This window comes from Podarcis vaucheri, assembly GCF_965113315.1.
Source record: "Podarcis vaucheri genome assembly, chromosome: 16".
In the NCBI taxonomy this organism is placed as follows: Eukaryota; Metazoa; Chordata; class Lepidosauria; order Squamata; family Lacertidae; genus Podarcis; species Podarcis vaucheri.
In genome coordinates, this window is record NC_138754.1 from 8,579,412 (window position 1) to 8,597,127 (window position 17,716).

The following is a 17,716-nucleotide window of genomic DNA, read 5'->3' on the forward strand; positions in this document are numbered from 1 at the left end:
CTTTTTATCCTACTTTCATTTTCTTTTCTCCCCCTTTTTTCTTTTTTCCTCTCCCTCTCTTTTCCCTTTCGTCTTCTATTTTTCTTTTGCCCCCTTTTTAGATTTTATTTTTTTATATAATTATTTTATTAAGTTTTCTCAGTAAAAAAAGTTCAAAGAAAAAATGCAAAAACAGAAGAAAAAAGAAAAGAAAATACAAAAACAGAAAAATACAAAGTCAAAATACAAAATACAAACATTAAAGCACAGAAAAGTAAAAAAAGTAAAAAACACATAAAAAGAAAAAAAGAAAAACACAACTCTCTCTTTTACAACTCCTCTTTAGTTAACCTATTTTCCAGACTTCCTCACGCCTCCCTTTTCTGTATCCCTTTTTTATAGTTGGTTCAGCAAATTCATAATCAATTTAGTTTATCTAATAAAAATCCCCCTTTTTAGATTTTAAAAGCACTTCTTTTATCCCGGTGTGTTTACTGGTTTGTACTGAGCCCAAGTTTCTGGAAATCTTTGGACGTGTATTAATAAAAATAGGTATTGTCACGCACAAAAAGTTTTTTAAAAGAGAACTACACAGCTCCATGTAGGAAACGCTTCACAGAGCTAAGATTCAATGTCTTCCTGGTTAATAATAATAAGTCACAATGTCTTCTTGTATTTTGCAAAACTGCCACAGGGAGAGGTTGGCAATTATATACAACTCTATGTCTGCTTTATAAAAGATCCCTGTGGGGGGAAAGCTGTTGGAGGTTTAGAGTTTGTATGCTTTTTTGCTGTTTGATCATGAAAACCACGTTACTGCGCACATCTCCTTATTTGCGCTGTTGCCTGGGAATTAATAACTAAATTCGTTGCTCAACTCTTGAACAGTTCCTTTCCCCCCTTCCTGTTTTGCTATGGCTTATAGCTACGCAAAACTATTCCTGCATGAATAAGCAGGCTGAAGGAGCAGATCTTTTTTTTTTCTTTTTTTTTAACACAGAGAATTCTGTGTTACCCAGAGGAACGTTCAAAATGGTTCGCTCTTACCCACAAGCCTGAAATGGTACAGCCCACTCAGGAGTCTAGTGGAAAGACCTGATTGAAGGAAAAGGAAGGAAAGGGAGAGATCGAGAGCTCCACCTAGTGGGCATATATCGAAGTAAAAAGTACCATATTTTTCGCTCTATAGAACGCACCTTGTTTTAGAGGGGGAGAACAAGAAAAAAAAAATCTCCCCCTCTCTGCTCAGCGCCCCTTCAGCGAAGCGGCAGGAGAAACAGAGCCCCTTCCATTTCTCCTCCCGCTTCACTGAAGGGGCGCTGCACAGCTCTCCCTCTCTGCTGAAGCCCGGAGAGTCTTGCTCTCCCGGCTTCAGCAAAAGGAACCCGAAGCCTGTGGAGCGCAGCGGGAACTTGCGCTGTGCTCCGAAGGCTTCAGGCGGCTATTGCTGAAGCCAAGGAGCCTGCATTCACTCCATAGGACGTACACACATTTCCCCTTAATTTTTGGAGGGGGAAAAGTACGTCCTATAGAGTGAAAAACACGGTACTGCTGCTTTTTACAGTCCATTTTCTACATCCTGCCATTCTCCCCACCCAGAAACTCAGAGTGGTACCCGGGTCCTGTGTGCGAATTCCCTGTTGGGCAGGCCTGGCAACGGCCAAGGGCCTTAAGGGGTGTGGAAGGGACCCTCACCGCTACCCACTGGCCCCATCTCTGTTAATTTCATAGCTCTAAAGTCAGGGTAGGGCTGAGCCCTGCGCTAGGTGTGAGGGGGGCATCGATGGCACTGTGCCAAAGTCTCTCCCCTCCCCCCCCCCGTCTGGCTCCAGGTTGGCCACTCTGAGAACAGGATGCTGGACTTGATGGAGTCTGGGGCCTGATCCTGCAGAGCTGCTCTTACGAGTAACAGCGAGGGCCTTCCTGCCCTGCCTCTTGGCTTCCTGGAGGAATCTGACTGGCCACTCTGAGAATAGGATGCTGGAATAGATGGGTGTTTGGGTCTGATCCTGCAGGCTTGTGTCCTACACGGAGCCCTCAAATAGTCTCTGGGCAGGCCAAGAGATCCAGATGGGTGAAGTGAGGAGAGGGGAGAGATATTGATTCACCCCACCACTCAGGACAATGTCTGATTTCGTTGCAAACTGGCTATGCAAGGAGGTTCCTAACGCATGTGCGCTGGGGGACGGGAGTCCTAATAATTTCACCTCTTTTTTAAAAAATCTTTTACATTTCGGGGGCCTGCCACATTTCTCGGATAGGAAACTGGCTGCTTGCTGATTGCCCAAAAGCACTGCATTCTCCTTGGCTGTCTTTTTAAACCAATCTCTTCCTTCATTGGCTCCATTGAACAGCTGGTGCCATCTCCTAGGGAAAAGGCAGCTCCAAAACCCAGAGAGATGGCCACAACTGTCCAGGAGGAACGAGTTGATGGGAGACGGAGACTTTGCCCTGCTCCTTGCTGGCAAGAGATGAGGTCATTAAAGTCAGGGACTGGGAGAGAATGCACACATGCACAGGCCTGAACAGTCTCCAGCCAATGGGAACAAAAATGTGTGGATTTACGGATCCACCTGCGACGTTTATCTGAATGGCACTGACGTTGCTTGAGCCGCATGAAGGTGTGCCGCGGCGCCTAGGAGGGAAACACTTCCCAAACAGCCCAGCAGCCGGCGCTGTTGCTCCGCTGCCAACCCTGCTTAGACCCCCCCTGGGAACCTTTCAGAGGGGAAAAACAGAGGAACCGGGAAAAGGTTCTGGAAGCAGCCTAGAATAAACTTGAGAAAACATTTTTTGGAAAATTACCACCTGAGAAGGAAAAGGAGGGTGGGTGCTTTTCCCTGGAAGCTGAGATGAGATGGAAAAACACACGACGATGGAAAAGAAACAAATTAAAAGTTATCCTTCAAAAAAGGCAGAGGCCGAAAGCGAGCGCCCAAGAGCGCCCCGTGCATACCTGCGTGATGGAGGACAATGTGGGTGACATAGTTGGCGAAAACTGTTTTGGGTGCGGCCTTCTCGAGTCTCCGCCCATTGGGAGGGTCAAGGGGCTGAGGGGGACCCTGCGGCGGGGCGAGGCGTTCAGGGGGGCGTAGGAGGAGGCGGGGGCGGAGGAGGAAGCGGAAGAGGGGGAGCCGCCATAGCTGGGCTGCTGCTGCTGCTGCTGCTGAGGCTGCTGCAGGGTGGGATTGGGCTGCCCCGATTGGCTGCCGAGCGAGGAGGGGAGGGAGGGGTTGCTGAGGGAGGACGAGAGGGAGGGGTTGCTGAGGGAGGAGGGCAGGGACTGGTTGCTCATGGAGGAAGGGATGGAGGAGCTGCTGGGGGACGAGCGGAGGGAGGGGTTGCTCAGGGAGGCCTGCAGCGAGGGGTTGCTAAGCGAGGACTGGATGCAGGGGCTACTGAGGGAACTCTGCATAGATGAGCACAGCCCTGTGGGGACAAAAAGAAAGAACAGAACGGAATAAATAAATGTGAGTGGGGGGGGAGAGGAAATGGAGACACACACAGGCCTGGTTCACACCCGACGCCGAGCCAAAGCATAGCTGTCAACATTTCCCTTCTTTTAAGGGAAACTCCCTTATTCCGAATAGGATTCCTCGCAAGAAAAGGGAAAAGTGGACAGCTATGAGCCAAACTATGGAGTGGAAATGAACGAGCAGGTTGCCGGAAGGACGGTCTGCCTGCTGCCGCACGACCCTGGTTTAGCGTAGCATTAAGTTTGAACCTTGAAGCAAGATAAACCGCAAGCTCGGGTTTGGGGGATGTGCTAAGACCATGGGTAGGCAAACTAAGGCCCGGGGGCCGGATCCGGCCCAATCGCCTTCTAAATCTGGCCCGTGGATGGTCCAGGAATCAGCATGTTTTTACATGAGTAGAATGTGTCCTTTTGTTTAAAATGCATCTCTGGGTTATTTGTGGGACACAGGAATTTGTTCGTTTTTTATTTTATTTTTCAAAATATAATCCGGACCCCACAAGGTCTGAGGGACAGTGGACCGGCCCCCTGCTGAAAAAGTTTGCGGACCCCTGGCTAAGACAAACCATGGTGTACTGCAAACCAGTGTGTTCCCAGAGTGATGGTCGCAGCCACGGGGCTCCTGATCACCCTACACAGTCATGTTGCTGCCAGAACTAAACCCAGAACTAAACCACAGTTTAGCTTGGTGTTAGATCTGAACCCGGAAACAAGATAAAACATGAGTCCTGGTTGGCACAATGTGCTAAACCAAACCATGGTGCACTGTGGACAAGTAGGTTCCCAGAATGACAATTGCGCTCCCACCCAGTCTTGGTGCTCAGGTACGATCCAGGACTAAACCATGATTTAGATTATGTTAGGTCCGAACCTAGAAAAAGAAAAACCATGAGCCCAGGATTGGGCAACGTGCCAAGCCAAACCATGGCTTCCTTTACAGGACCAAGGAAGCAGCAAAGAAGCTGTGTTCTTCACTCTGAGCATCTTTGCTCTAAGAACCCGCACATCCACCAAACCACAGCAAGCCACAGTTTAGCTCAGCGTTAGGTGTGAACCACGTCTCCCTCGTGTACACACACACACACACACAATTACCCATGGAGATACATGAACACCCCCTGCCCTGTGTGGCGCAATCGTGGACTGGGGTGGGGGGGGGCAATGGGAGCACACGGATGGAGGTGAGAACAGAAAAATGGCATGGACACAGACTCCCAACCACATGGGCCTCAGAAGGGAGTGGAAGGAAGACCTCCCAAGGGGGCTGGGAGTTGATACATGCCCACCACCCGAATGGGAGGGGAGAGGGAGCCCCCAGCTTATGCTAAAGTCATCGGGTTCAGAACCATGTCATAGATTCAGGTGCCAGGGAAATGGGAAAGACTGGAGACCCTGGAAAGTTGCTGCCAGAGCAGATGACACTGGGCTAATGACACTGTCATACTTAAAAGGTGAAGGGACCCCTGACCGTTAGGTCCAGTCGCGGATGACTCTGGGGTTGCGGTGCTCATCTCACTCTATAGGCCGAGGAAGCCGGCATTTGTCCGCAGACAGCTTCCGGGTCGTGTGGCTAGCATGACTAAGCCGCTTCTGGCGAACCAGAGCAGCGCACGGAAACACCGTTTACCTTCCCGCCGGAATGGTACCTATTTATCTACTTGCACTGGTGTGCTTTCAAACTGCTAGGTTGGCAGGAGCAGGGACCGAGCAACGGGAGCTCACCCCGTCGCAGGGATTCGAACCGCCGACCTTCTGATCGGCAAGTCCCAGGCTCTGTGGTTTAAACCACAGCGCCACCTGCATCCCTGTCATACTTAAAAGAAACCCGTTAATGAACATGCCCAACTTGGGTTCGTTCATTTCGACAGGCCAGGTTTAACTAGTGGAAGCCCGCCTGAGGACTTATGCTAGGGCAACGGGACTTCCCCACTCTCTTCCCGGTGCCCCACCACAATTGGCTTGTGTGTGTAGAACCCACACAGGAGGAGAGGGAAGATTGCTCCACCAGTGCAAGCAAGCTCTGCTTGTCTGATGGGACAATCTCCTTAGCGCTATGCCGAATTCCTCCCAATGGGTTTGTTCTGAGCAGGACTTGACTGAATACAACCGAGAGTCGCAGCGTCTGACGGGTCGCGTGCAACTAAGTCCTACCCAGAGCAGACCTCCTGAAATGGATGAACCTGGTGGTGGGCCCTCCAAATGTTGTGGGACTCCACTTCCCATCAGCCCCAGCCAGGAAGGGTCAAAGGTCGAGGGTGAAAGGAGGTGTGGCCAGCAAAATCTGGAGGGCATCAGGTTGACGGGGCAGTTGATCTAACCGATCAGTCGATCGACTAAACACTGCAGCCCCAGTGGCCCTGGAGGAAGGCAATCTCCCTGTCTTCCTCATCGGTGGAATGGGTGGGGCAGTGCGCCATGCTCCAGCAAAGGATGAATCAGGGACTCACTCTTAAGCTCCCAATTGTTTGTAGCCCTGTTCGGGACACAGGGGGTGGTGGTTTGGTGAAAACAGCCCCCCCAGGCCCAATGCTGAGGCCTGGTGGCCCACATCTAATAATACAGTGGTACCTCGGGTTACATACGCTTCAGGTTACAGACTCCGCTAACCCAGAAATAATACCTCGGGTTAAGAACTTTGCTTCAGGATGAGAACAGAAATTGCGCGGCAGCAGCCGGAGGCCCCATTAGCTAAACAGGTGCTTCAGATTAAGAACAGTTTTAGGTTAAGAACCGACCTCCGGAACGAATTAAGTTCTTAACCCGAGGTACCACTGTAATAATAATAATAAATTTTGATTTATTTTTATTTCTATTTACATCTGGCCTACAGAACAGACATTTCCTGTCCTTTCAGCTCCCCCATATCCCACCGTTTGGTGGTTTGAGGAAGGGCCAATCGTGGGGCTGTCCTGTGGTTCTGCCCACTGTTTGGCTACACACACACACACACCCCAAGCCTTCACACACACACACACACACCGCCCCAGCGCTTCTCCTGAGTTCCCCGGCTGGGCTCCTCTGCGCACGGTCAAGGTGTCACCTGAGGAGTCGTAGCCGGGGCCGAGCCCCATGCCGCCGCTGATGCCCAGGTGTGTCATGGTGTTGGCCAGGTTGCCGGTGCTGCTGCCGCCACTCAGGCTAGTGTAGGCGGACTCCTCCGGGTCCAGTGGCGTGGGCAGCGGGGAGGGGAAGTGGAGGTTGGTGAGGTCCGGGAGGGAGCCCCCCGTGTTGAGGGCGGTGGGGATCAGAGGCAGGTTGGCAGGCTGGTCTGGGGATGGGAAGATGCTGAAAGAGAGACAGGCAGAGGGAGAGGTGTCATTCTGGTGAGGGACTCAAGACTTCAGATGGGTTTACGCACAGAGAACGTAATGCATCACTTCAAATGCAGGTTGGCAGGTATCACATTTTTAATGCAATTCTCCAAAATCCCTGCAGTTAGAAAATGTGCACAAAACCTCTCCCCACCCCACCCCGCACGTGCATCCTTTCTAGCTGCAGGGAGTTGTGCTGCGCTTTTTTAACATGGGGAGGTAATATTCATTTTTTAAAAAGAACAGAATTACATGATCACCATCATTATTGTTATAGGCCTAAATATCCAGCCTGCTTCAAATCCCCAACCTATCATTTAAGAGGGTAAGTTAGACACAGGTGGATCTATATTTACCGTATTTTTTGCTCTATAAGACTCACTTTTTCCCTCCTAAAAAGTAAGGGGAAATGTGTGTGCGTCTTCTGGGGCGTATGCAGGCTGCGCAGCTATCCCAGAAGCGAGAACAGCAAGAGGGATTGCTGCTTTCACTGCGCAGCGATCCCTCTTGCTGTTCTGGCTTCTGAGATTCAGAATATATTTTTTTCTTGTTTTCCTCCTCCAAAAACTAGGTGTGTCTTATGGTCTGGTGCGTCTTATAGAGCGAAAAATACGGTATGTATTAATGTACCGTATTTTCTGCCCTATAGGACGCACTTTTCCCCCTCCAAAAATGAAGGGGAAATCTGTGTGCATCCTATGGGGCGAATACAGGCTTTCGCTGAAGCTTGGAGAGCGAGAGGGGTCGGTGCGCACCAACCCCTCTCGCTCTCCAGGCTTCAGGAAGCTATCAGCAAGCCTGGGGAGCCTGCGGGAGTTCCCTGAAGCAGAGTGCCCTTCGCGCCAGGCAGATATCCGCAGCCTGGGGATAGCAGCCTGCTGCCCGGCGCACCCTGAAGCAGAGCGCCCCGCGCTTTGGGCAGACATCGGGTAGCCCCACAAGCTTGGGGGACAGCGGGGAGGCGGAGCGCCGCCATACCGCTGTTCCCTGACCCGGTTTGGATTCCCCGACCTGGTTTTGGGGAGGAAATAAAGGAAATTTTTTTTACCTTTATTTCCCCTCAAAAAAACTAGGTGCTTCCTATGGGCCAGTGCGTCCTATGGGACGAAAAATACGGTATTTCCCACAATGTAAAATCGTAAATTATCAGGGCGGTATGCAATGGCCGGAAACAAACTTTGTTATAAGAATAAATAAAAGAGATGCCCGAGAGTCAAAGTGAGGGTTGCCCATCATCACTCTGCTAGAAGGCCGTTTCCTAGCATGGGACTGGTGGCACTAAATGACTGACTTGTGGTTGAGGCTGGAACTTGGGGACCGAGCCGGGATAGAAGGGCTTCCAAGTTGGAAATCTGCGCTGATACTTACTGGATCCCAGGCACCTCGCAGGACCTCGGACGGGCAGACGATGAGGAGAGCTGAGAGAGGGAAAGAGGAAGGTGGAGTCAACTGAAAATCAATATACAGATATGGGGAACTTATTGGCCACATGGGGTTCCAATGCCTATGTGATCAAGGAATGCCAAATCAAAAAAAACAAGTGTCTGGGGGCTGCAGCCTTTGTCGCAATCTCAAACTACACAATTCACCTACCTTTTTGGTGTCCCAGGGCTTCAACAACTGCTTGCCGTCGTCCAGGAGACTCTCCTCGATGGAAGGCACATGGAAAGGAAACACTGGAAGAGAAGAATACCACAGAATCGTAGAATTGGAAGGATCACCACGAGGATCACCTAGCTCCAGGGTTCCCCAAACTTGGGTCTCCAGATGTTTTGGGACTACAACTCCCATCATCCCTGACCACTGGTCCTGCTAGGTAGGGATGATGGGAACTGTAGTCCAAAAACAGTCCGCGACCCAGTTTTGGGAAACCCTGATCCAGTCCAATCCCCTGCAAATGCCAGAATCTTTCACCCAACATGGGGCCCAAACCCATGGTCCTGAGGTTAAGAGTCTCATGCGCTACCGACTTGAGGTATCCGCCGAGGTCAGGTGGAGACAGGACAGCCGGTCAGGCCAGTTGTGGCTCCTCCCCTTCAGGGGGTGGAGCCTGGGGAAGCCACGCCCCTGTGGTGTTGAGAGGCAAGGCTGCAGGGAACTGCTGCTTCCCCAGCTGGGTCCACACCATGTCTCCCAGCATGCCCTGATCGAGACCACAGACCACCAGAGCATGATGGGAGATGTAGTCTCAATGTCAGGAAACGGTCAGTTGAGAAGGGGGGGGGGAACTGTGTTGATTCTAAGGAAGCGCTGATACTCTTTTTTTTTTGGCAAGGGCACCCAAGTCGCCTTAAATATTTCCACAGTGGCTGCCCCATGTTGCGTGTGGTTTTATTTCACAATTTCTTGAATTATATCCCACCTTTTTCTCCAGGGAGCTCAGGGTGGTGTTTGTGGTTCTGACCCCACCTCTCCTCACTTGATCACCACAAAAACCCAGACGGGAAAGACAGAAAGTCTAGTGTGTTGGTATGTATATGGTTTTGGGGGGGGGGGATTTGTTTTTGTTTTTTTCTCTTTGTTCTTTCTTTTTTTGCTTCATTTTCTTTCTAGGCATATAAAATTTGTACAGTGGTGCCCCGCAAGACGAACGCCTCGCGAGACGAAAAACTTGGAAGACGAAAGGTTTTTTCGTTTTCAAGTTGCTTCGCAAGACGAATTTCCCTATGGGCTTGCTTCGCAAAACGAAGCTTGCCCCGCAAGCTCCGGGGATAGCGGGGAAGCGCAGCGCGTCTTCCCCGCTGTCCCCGGACCCCTTTTGAACTAAGGGGCGGCAACGGGGAGAAGCGATCTTCTCCCCTCCGCCCCTTGCTTCAAAAGAGGGGACAGAGCGGCGCTTCCCCTCTGTCCCCGGACGGTCTCCATAGGAACGCATTGATTGATTTTCAATGCATTCCTATGGGAAACCGTGCTTCGCAAGACGAAAAACTCGCAAGAAGAAAAAACTTGCGGAACGAATTAATTTTGTCTTGCGAGGCACCACTGTATATAATTTATGTATACATGTTGGAAATTATATTATAGTAAGCCCTGTAAGGTAATATGACAACATTTACCGATGTAATGTAAGAATGTTAACAAATAAATAAAATGCAAATTCAAAATAATAATAATAATAATAATAATCACTGCAAAAACCCTGTGTGGTAGCTGAGGCTGAGAGACAGCAATTGGCCTGAAGTAGCCCAGCAAGCTTTGTGGATTTGAACTACGGTCTCTTCTGGGTCATAGTCTTAACCGCTACGCCATTGCTAACTCGCCAGTTGTCCTGGGAGTTTTCAGTGCCCTTGCTTGTGGGGGGCGGGTAGACAAACCCTTTTCCTAATCACCATGGGCACAGGCACCCCGGCACCCCAAACATACCGTATTTTTTGCTCTATAAGACTCACTTTTTCCCTCCCAAAAAGTAAGGGGAAATGTGTGTGCGTCTTATGGAGCGAATGCAGGCTGCACAGCTATCCCAGAAGCCAGAACAGCAAGAGGGATTGCTGCTTTCACTGCACAGTGATCCCTCTTGCTGTTCTGGCTTCTGAGATTCAGACTATTTTTTTTCTTGTTTTCCTCCTCCAAAAACTAGGTGCGTCTTATGGTCTGGTGCGTCTTATAGAGCGAAAAATACGGTATAGGCCAACCTTGCTGGCAAGGGACTCCCCTTTCTTGGAATAGCGGTTTGGGGCCTAAGAAATTCACCGGGCAAGGAAAGTTGTGGGGGAGACAAGCAAGGAGACAGTGGTTACCTTTGCTATCCATGTCGTTATCCAAGTAACCTGAGGGCGGGAGGGAGAAAGGGGGCACAGAATAAGATCAAGTGTCAAGTTGAACCAGGCTTTCAGCACCCTTAACAAACTAACAGCTCCCAGAATCCTTTGGGGGAAGCCATGACTGTTCAACAGGGGCAGCATAGTGCTTTAAATGTATAGTAGGAATAGAGCCAAATTTCCCTGGCTAGTCTGCTGATCAGCCCATTAAAAAATAAAATAAAAATCAAGGAGTTTGGATGGCACAAAATTGGGGACGGCCAAAGTCATTCCCATCCTTTCCTCTGACCCATCCACCCTTTGATGGGAGGGAAGAGGAGACCTCCCCTGCCCTCCGACAGAGGAAAAGGGCCACTCACCGCTCTTGCGACTTGGAGGGGGGGCGCCCTGGGAGGGCCCCAGGTACGTGTCCTGCGGATTGGGGTTCATCACGCTCGTGTGCAGGGCGGAATCAGAATTTGTTCTGCTTTGCAAGGGTAGAGGGGAAAATTAAGGGGGGGGAGACAAACATTAGAATACATAATGATAATAATAATTATTTATTTATACCCCGCCCATCTGGCTGGGTTTCCCCAGCCACTCTGGGTGGCTCCCAACAGAATATTAAAAACACAGTAAGATATCAAACATTTGAAACTTCCCTAAACAGGGCTGCCTTCAGATGTCTTCTAAATGTCAAGACAGTTGTTTCTTTCCTTGAAATCTGGTGGGAGGACGTTCCACAAGGCGGGTGCCACTACTGAGAAGGCCCTCTGCCTGGTTCCCTGTGCCTTCACTTCTCGCAGGGAGGGAACTGCCAGAAGGCCTTCAGAGCAGGACCTCAGTGGTGGTGGAGACTCTCCTTCAGGTATCCTGGGCTGAGGCTGTTTAGGGCTTTAAGGGTCAGTACCAACACTTTGAATTGTGCTCGGAAACGTACTGGGAGCCAATGTAGGTCTTTCAGGACCAGTGTAAATGGGATAGGATTAAGAACAGCACAGAAGGAAAGGAGGGAAGCCAAAGTTTAAAGAGAAATGTACAGTGGTGCCTTGCAAGACGAAAAGAATCCGTTCTGTGATTCTCTTCGTCTAGCGGTTTTTTCGTCTTGCGAAGCAAGCCCATTGACGGATTAGCAGATTAGCGCTATTAGCGGCTTATCTGCTGATCGGATCAGCTGATAAGCAGCTTAGCGGCTTAGAAAAAGGGGGGGAAAGGGGGGAAAAACCAGCAAGAACTCACAAGACATTGTCGTCTTGTGAAGCAAGCCCATAGGAAATTCGTTTTGCGAAGCACCTCCAAAACGGAAAACTCTTTCATCTAGCGAGTTTTCCATCTTGCGAGGCATTCGTTTTGCGGGGCACCACTGTACAACAAATTTGAAATCTGGAATTCATAGGTCAGGATTTGGAAGTTCAATAAAAATTTGACATGTTAAGTCTTTAGAATTGCCAAAGCTGGAACAACAACGCAGGAGGCTGCTGTGGAAACAAGGGGGCAGGTGGAGAATGCCTGATATTCTTAGCACACAGGCAAGCTCGATAAGCTCATAGCTGTTCCTTCCCCAACCCAGACCGAACCACTCCTTCAAATTTGACCCACAACCACACACCACCAGGGGGAGTCAGCTAACAACTCTCAGCACACATAACAAACTGTTTTCCCAGGATTCCTTGCGAGGGAAGCCATGACTTGTCAAAGTGGTGTCATCGGGTTTTAAAAATGTATAGTAGTGGGAAGGGGTATTGTTATTCTTATTGTTACTGGGTTATGCATTTTGTGGTTTTATGCTGTAAACCGCCCTGTGACCTTTGGAAGAAGGGTGGCATGTACATTTAAATAAGTAAGTAAGTAAGTAAGTAAATATGCAAGTATGATATTTCTGAAATTTTGAATTCCTTTGACTTTACTGAATGGTATTAGTTGTTTCGATGTATTTGCTGCCATTGCTTAATTTATATGCTACTGCGTTTGCCATTTTTGTTGCTTTATAATGCAACCATGCTGGTCGTGAGACGCTTTGGGCTCGGCATTTTGTCGCTGGAAAAGTGGAATATAACTACTAAATCAAATCAAATCAAAAGCTGCGGCTGCACACACATAACTCTTCTCCCTGAAGCTCCTGTGCAAAACTGTGATCCATACTGGGGTCTCCGTGGGGTGCGGAGGACACCCTATGTTTTGCAGGAGGGGCTGGATCTTTCTGCGGTGGGGCCAGTTCTCCTCCATGTCCTATCCTGTTGTTGTTGTTGTTTAGTCGTTTAGTCGTGTCCGACTCTTGGTGACCCCCTGGACCAGAGCACACCAGGCACTCCTGTCTTCCACTGCCTTCCGCAGTTTGGTTAAACTCATGCTGGTAGCTTCAAGAACACTAGCCAACCACCTTGTCCTATTTCGTCCCCTTCTCCTTGTGCCCTCCATCTTTCCCAACATCAGGGTCTTTTCCAGGGAGTCTTCTCTTCTCATGAGGTGGTCAAAGTCTTGGAGCCTCAGCTTCAGGATCTGTCCTTCCAGTGAGCACTCAGGGCTGATTTCCTTAAGAATGGAGAGTTTGGATCTTCTTGCAGTCCATGGGACTCTCAAGAGTCTCCTCCAGCACCAGAATTCGAAAGCATCAATTCTCCGGCGATCAGCCTTCTTTATGGTCCAGCTCTCACTTCCATACATCACTACTGGGAAAACCATGGCTTTAACTATACAGACCTTTGTTGGCAAGGTGATGTCTCTGCTGTTTAAGATGCTGTCTAGGTTTGTCATTGCTTTTCTCCCAAGAAGCAGGCGTCTTTTAATTTTGTGACTGCTGTCACCATCTGCAGTGATCATGATCATCCTATGTGCTGCTTTTTCGAGGGCTTTCCATCTTCCGTGCTCCTCATTAGCACCCAGATTGGAGGCAAAGATGTGGTGGGAGACACAGGGGGGTGGGGATGGGAGAGAAGGAAGAGCCATTGCCAATGAGAAAGCACCCAGAGACCCAAACAAGGCAGAGCCTGTCCGTTGGCTGGCAGGGGGAGGAAGCGTGGGCAGGGGAAGAACAGCCGCTGCCTTGCCAGGCTCCTCGCTTCCACAAGCTTCCCAGAGTTTTTTAACTGTGCTTTTGGGACCCGGGGCTGGGAGAAGGGCGAGGGAGGGAGTGACGTCACGGGGGAAGAATCCGTGTCGCTCCCCAGGGGAAAACAACGGGGGCATTGTTGGCCGAGCCCAGCAGAGATGCGTGCAACCAGCCGGAAGCCATTCCCTTGTCTACTGAAGCAAAAACGGGACTTCTTTTTTTATATAGAGGGGGCAGCAGCAAAAGATGGGTTCTTCTGGGCCAGGGTCTCTCAGGCAAATGGGGAACATGAGAGGGGTGGAGAGGTAAAATAAAATCTATCCCTGTGAGATAAGGGGCGTGTGTAGGCAGGGAAATCCTTGCACCTGGAAAAAAAAGGTTTGTTTCAAAATAAAAACTGGGAATCTTGCACTAACCTCCCTGGTGAATAAATGGATAGCTTATGTTCTTTTGTAACACAGATATGAAAATACTTTAAAGCTTTGAAAGAGTAAGGCTTAAGCTACACGTAAATGGTTTGATTCATTATTATTTCTATTGCTATTATCATTACCTGCCGTACACCATTAAAACACAACATTAAAAAATGCAATTTGCAATCACAAAAACGAGTCCTAAAAATATACACCTCAAGGGTCAAAAGCCAGGGCAAAGAGGTGTGTCTTCTGCAAACCTCTGGAAGCTGAATAATGAAGGTGTCCAGTGCACCTCTGCCGGCAGGGAGTTCCACAGCTCAGGGGCCACCACAGAGTAGGCCCTTCTCCTGGGCCCCCGCCACCCTGAGCTATTGAGGGAAGAGAAACGCTAACAGCAGCACCCCACCCCCCGCCAAACTCAGAACCTGAGGGGGTCTGTAGGGAAGGAGGTGGTCTTTCAAGAATTTGGGACTTGTCATTTAGGACTTCAAATGGTAACGTGGGCATCTTGAATTGGATCAGGAAACAAACTGGCAACAGGTGCTGCTGCTTTAAAATGGCCAGTCGCTGCATTTTGGACGGGTTGAAGTTTCGGAGCTGCTTTCGAGGGCAGCCCCACGTAGAGCGCATTGCAACAATACGATCTCGACGTTACCAAAGCACAGAATACATTGGCCAAGGCATCTCTCAAAAGCATCTTTAGGAACAAAAAGTGAACAACGAGAGTTGTTGCGGGCTTGGACATTTCTTCCCTGCCTTAAGACTTAACCTTCTTCGATGGCTACGGCAGCAGAAGATACCTTAACAAATTTGCTCGCCAAGCCCCCCTATAAGAGATGATGCCGCCCTTCCTTCTGTACTCAAGACCACACACTTGCAGCCCAGTTAGCAAGAACCGGGCACGGAATAAAAGGGGAAGGAAATACAGAATCGAAAAAGTGGCTCACCTGTTGAGTGCTGCCGGCAGCCTAAACAAGTGTCCTTTCTCCATCGGAAAGTTCCCCCAGGGCATTGTCCTTCACAATGGGGTGGGGAAAAAGCAAGTGGATTACTTCTAAGGGACTAGAAACATGTCAGGGGGGAGTAAACAGAGGAAAAGGAAGATCGGTACTGGGATGTGGGGAGTCTTAGGGCCCCCTATTCCCCTCCCAGAGCTACAATTCCCAGAGCGGTTCAGCGATCAATCTCTCTTCAGAGGGAATTCTGGGAATTGCCACTCTGGGAACTAACAATTACTGGTGACAGTTCCCACAATTCCTTGAGGGGAGCCATAACTGTTTGAAGTAAGATCATAGCACTTTCTGAGGAAGGCTATCCCAAAAATTCCTCTCCTTCACTCTAATTACCCATAATGCTCTTGAATAGAAAAACCTCTCAGGTCGTCCAAAATGGGGGTCCCTTGGCATCATTAATACCCAAACGTACTTTCTGCTTACCCAACAGAACCAACACGATGGCCACAAACAATTACAATGTGAAAAACTTTATGGAATAATTCAAAACATCAAAACTAACAAACTGAAGTCTCTGCAAGTCCTTAATCATGGTGCCAAACTTTACCCGGTGGAGAGCAGGCTGTGAAGCTTTGTATAATCAGCAAATGTCCAATTTTGGTGTCCAACTCTGAACTCTGCTGAACAGTGTTTCCAGATAACAACTACTGTTTCGTTGAATTCTTCATCAGCCAATTAGTTCAACACTCGTAAGTTGAAAGATATGCAATTTCTTCATTAACCAATCTTTTTTTGAATAGATATTATATACATGAGAATGAAAAATACTCTGGAACAGTGCTCATGCGATTATGTAGTCACTGTTCCAGAGTAAAGTCTGGCACCGTGATTCATTTAAGGACTTTCAGAGACTTCAGTTTGTTAGTTTTGATGTTTTGAATTATTCCATAAAGTTTTTCACATTGTAATTGTTTCTGGCCCATCGTGTTGCTTTTGATATTGCTGACTCATATTTTGCAACACAGGGGTTTGTTTAATTACCCAACAGAACGGCAGGGGGAACCGCCCCCTTCCACCCCCGCCCCAGGAAAACTGGGAGATGCATGCATGTGTTTTTAATACATGAAATGTACTACCAAACTTCCCTGCGTAAGGAAGGGAGGACACATGACCAGTAGTCTTTCAGTTTCACTTGGAGGCAGCCTGTCTCCCACCCACATTGCCAGAACATGCTCAGAGGTCCAAGAGACGAGGCAGTGGAGGACTGGGGAGGAGGCGCTCTCCCAAGTGAGGCTTTCTCAGAGAGCTGTATGACATTTGACACAGCCTCCTGCTACAGGGACAACTTTAGAGGAGGAAAGAGATTTTGAAAGTCCCTTCCTGTCTTAGGCAAAAAAAGGGCCCCATTCTACCGAGGCAGCAGAACGAGGCAGAGAAATTCTCAGGCGGGGGGAAAACGATCTGCACCACTTCAGACCGCAAGGAGGGAACGTTTTTGGGGAATGTTCCCCTCCTTAAAAATATAAATACATTTCTGCAGGTTGGAAACAAGCCTGCTATAGTTAGCTGAAAACTTGTGATGGTTTGGGATCCTGTCCAATAAATGCCACATTCGCACCAGACATTTAAAGCGCTATGGCACCGCTGTAAAGAGTTAGTGAAGAATTCTGGGAGCTGTAGTTTGTTCGAGGTGCTGTTAGGAGACCCCTGTTCCTCTCCCAGAGCTACAATCCCCATAGTGGTTAAACAACTGTTCCATCTTCACAGGTAGTCTTGGGAATGTAGCTCTGGGAGGGGAATGAGGTCTCCTAACAACACTCAGCACCCTGAACAAACTACAGCTCCCAGAACAGGAAGCCGTGACTGCTTGAAGCAGTATAAAAGCACTTTCAATGTTTGGGGTGAATACAGCCATATTCTGCTGAGAGTAAAAAGATAAAGGGACCCCTGACCATTAGGTCCAGTTGTGGCCAACTCTGGGGTTGTGGCGCTCATCTTGCTTTATTGGCCGAGGGAGCCGGCGTACAGCTTCCGGGTCATGTGGCCAGGATGACTAAGCCGCTTCTGGCGAACCAGAGCAGCGCATGGAAAAGCCGTTTACCTTCCCGCCGGAGCAGTACCTATTTATCTACTTACACTTTGACATGCTTTCGAAGTGCTAGGTTGGCAGGAGCAGGGACCGAGTAACAGGAGCTCACCCCGTCGCGGTATTTCGAACCACCGACCTTCTGATCGGCAAGCCCTAGGCTCTGTGGTTTAACCCACAGCACCACCCACGTCCCACTGAAATTAATGGGCCTAAGTTACACATGACCATTAATTTCAGCAAATCTACTGCGCGTAGGCCTACCACTGGACACTGCCCTTTTTAGCAGGGGAGATCATACAGAATGGTACCCTCACACCTGCCATCTCTAGTAGGTCAAGTTGAGCAGGAGAGTGACTTGCGCAGGGGCACCCAACTGAGAATTGACCCCGAGTCTCCCTGCCAACAGTGCCAACTGCTACACCAAGAGTGATGGAACCAAGCAGCCTTCCAGAGGTTGCCGGACTACAGCTCCCAGAATCCTTGGCGATGCTGGCTGAAGATCATGGGCACTGGAGTCCAACAACATCTGGCTCCCCATCCCTGCATTTAATGTGTGATCCCTGATTGTTTGGGGCATCCACTAGGAAGGAGCTCATTTGCCATGTTGGCTGCGGGGGATGATGGGAGCCCAGAGTCTGAAAACACCCAGAAGACATCACTTTGGCTACTTCCCTCTACCTGTCCCTCATTAGCTGTGCCCCTCCTCT

General features: G+C 49.3%; 1 protein-coding gene across 1 annotated transcript in view; it reads right to left on the reverse strand.

The window, feature by feature from the left end:
• The window catches only part of CRTC2 (CREB regulated transcription coactivator 2), a 40,296-nt gene that overhangs the window by 4,960 nt on the left and 17,620 nt on the right, over window positions 1-17,716 (reverse strand). Inside the window, exons 5-11 of the mRNA XM_082202147.1 lie at window positions 14,915-14,983; window positions 10,883-10,986; window positions 10,503-10,532; window positions 8,359-8,441; window positions 8,134-8,183; window positions 6,495-6,739; window positions 2,936-3,408 (exon numbers count right to left, since the gene is read on the reverse strand). Of these exons, the coding sequence (XP_082058273.1) occupies window positions 2,936-3,408; window positions 6,495-6,739; window positions 8,134-8,183; window positions 8,359-8,441; window positions 10,503-10,532; window positions 10,883-10,986; window positions 14,915-14,983 (1,054 nt within the window). The remainder of the gene's footprint in view (window positions 1-2,935; window positions 3,409-6,494; window positions 6,740-8,133; window positions 8,184-8,358; window positions 8,442-10,502; window positions 10,533-10,882; window positions 10,987-14,914; window positions 14,984-17,716) is intronic.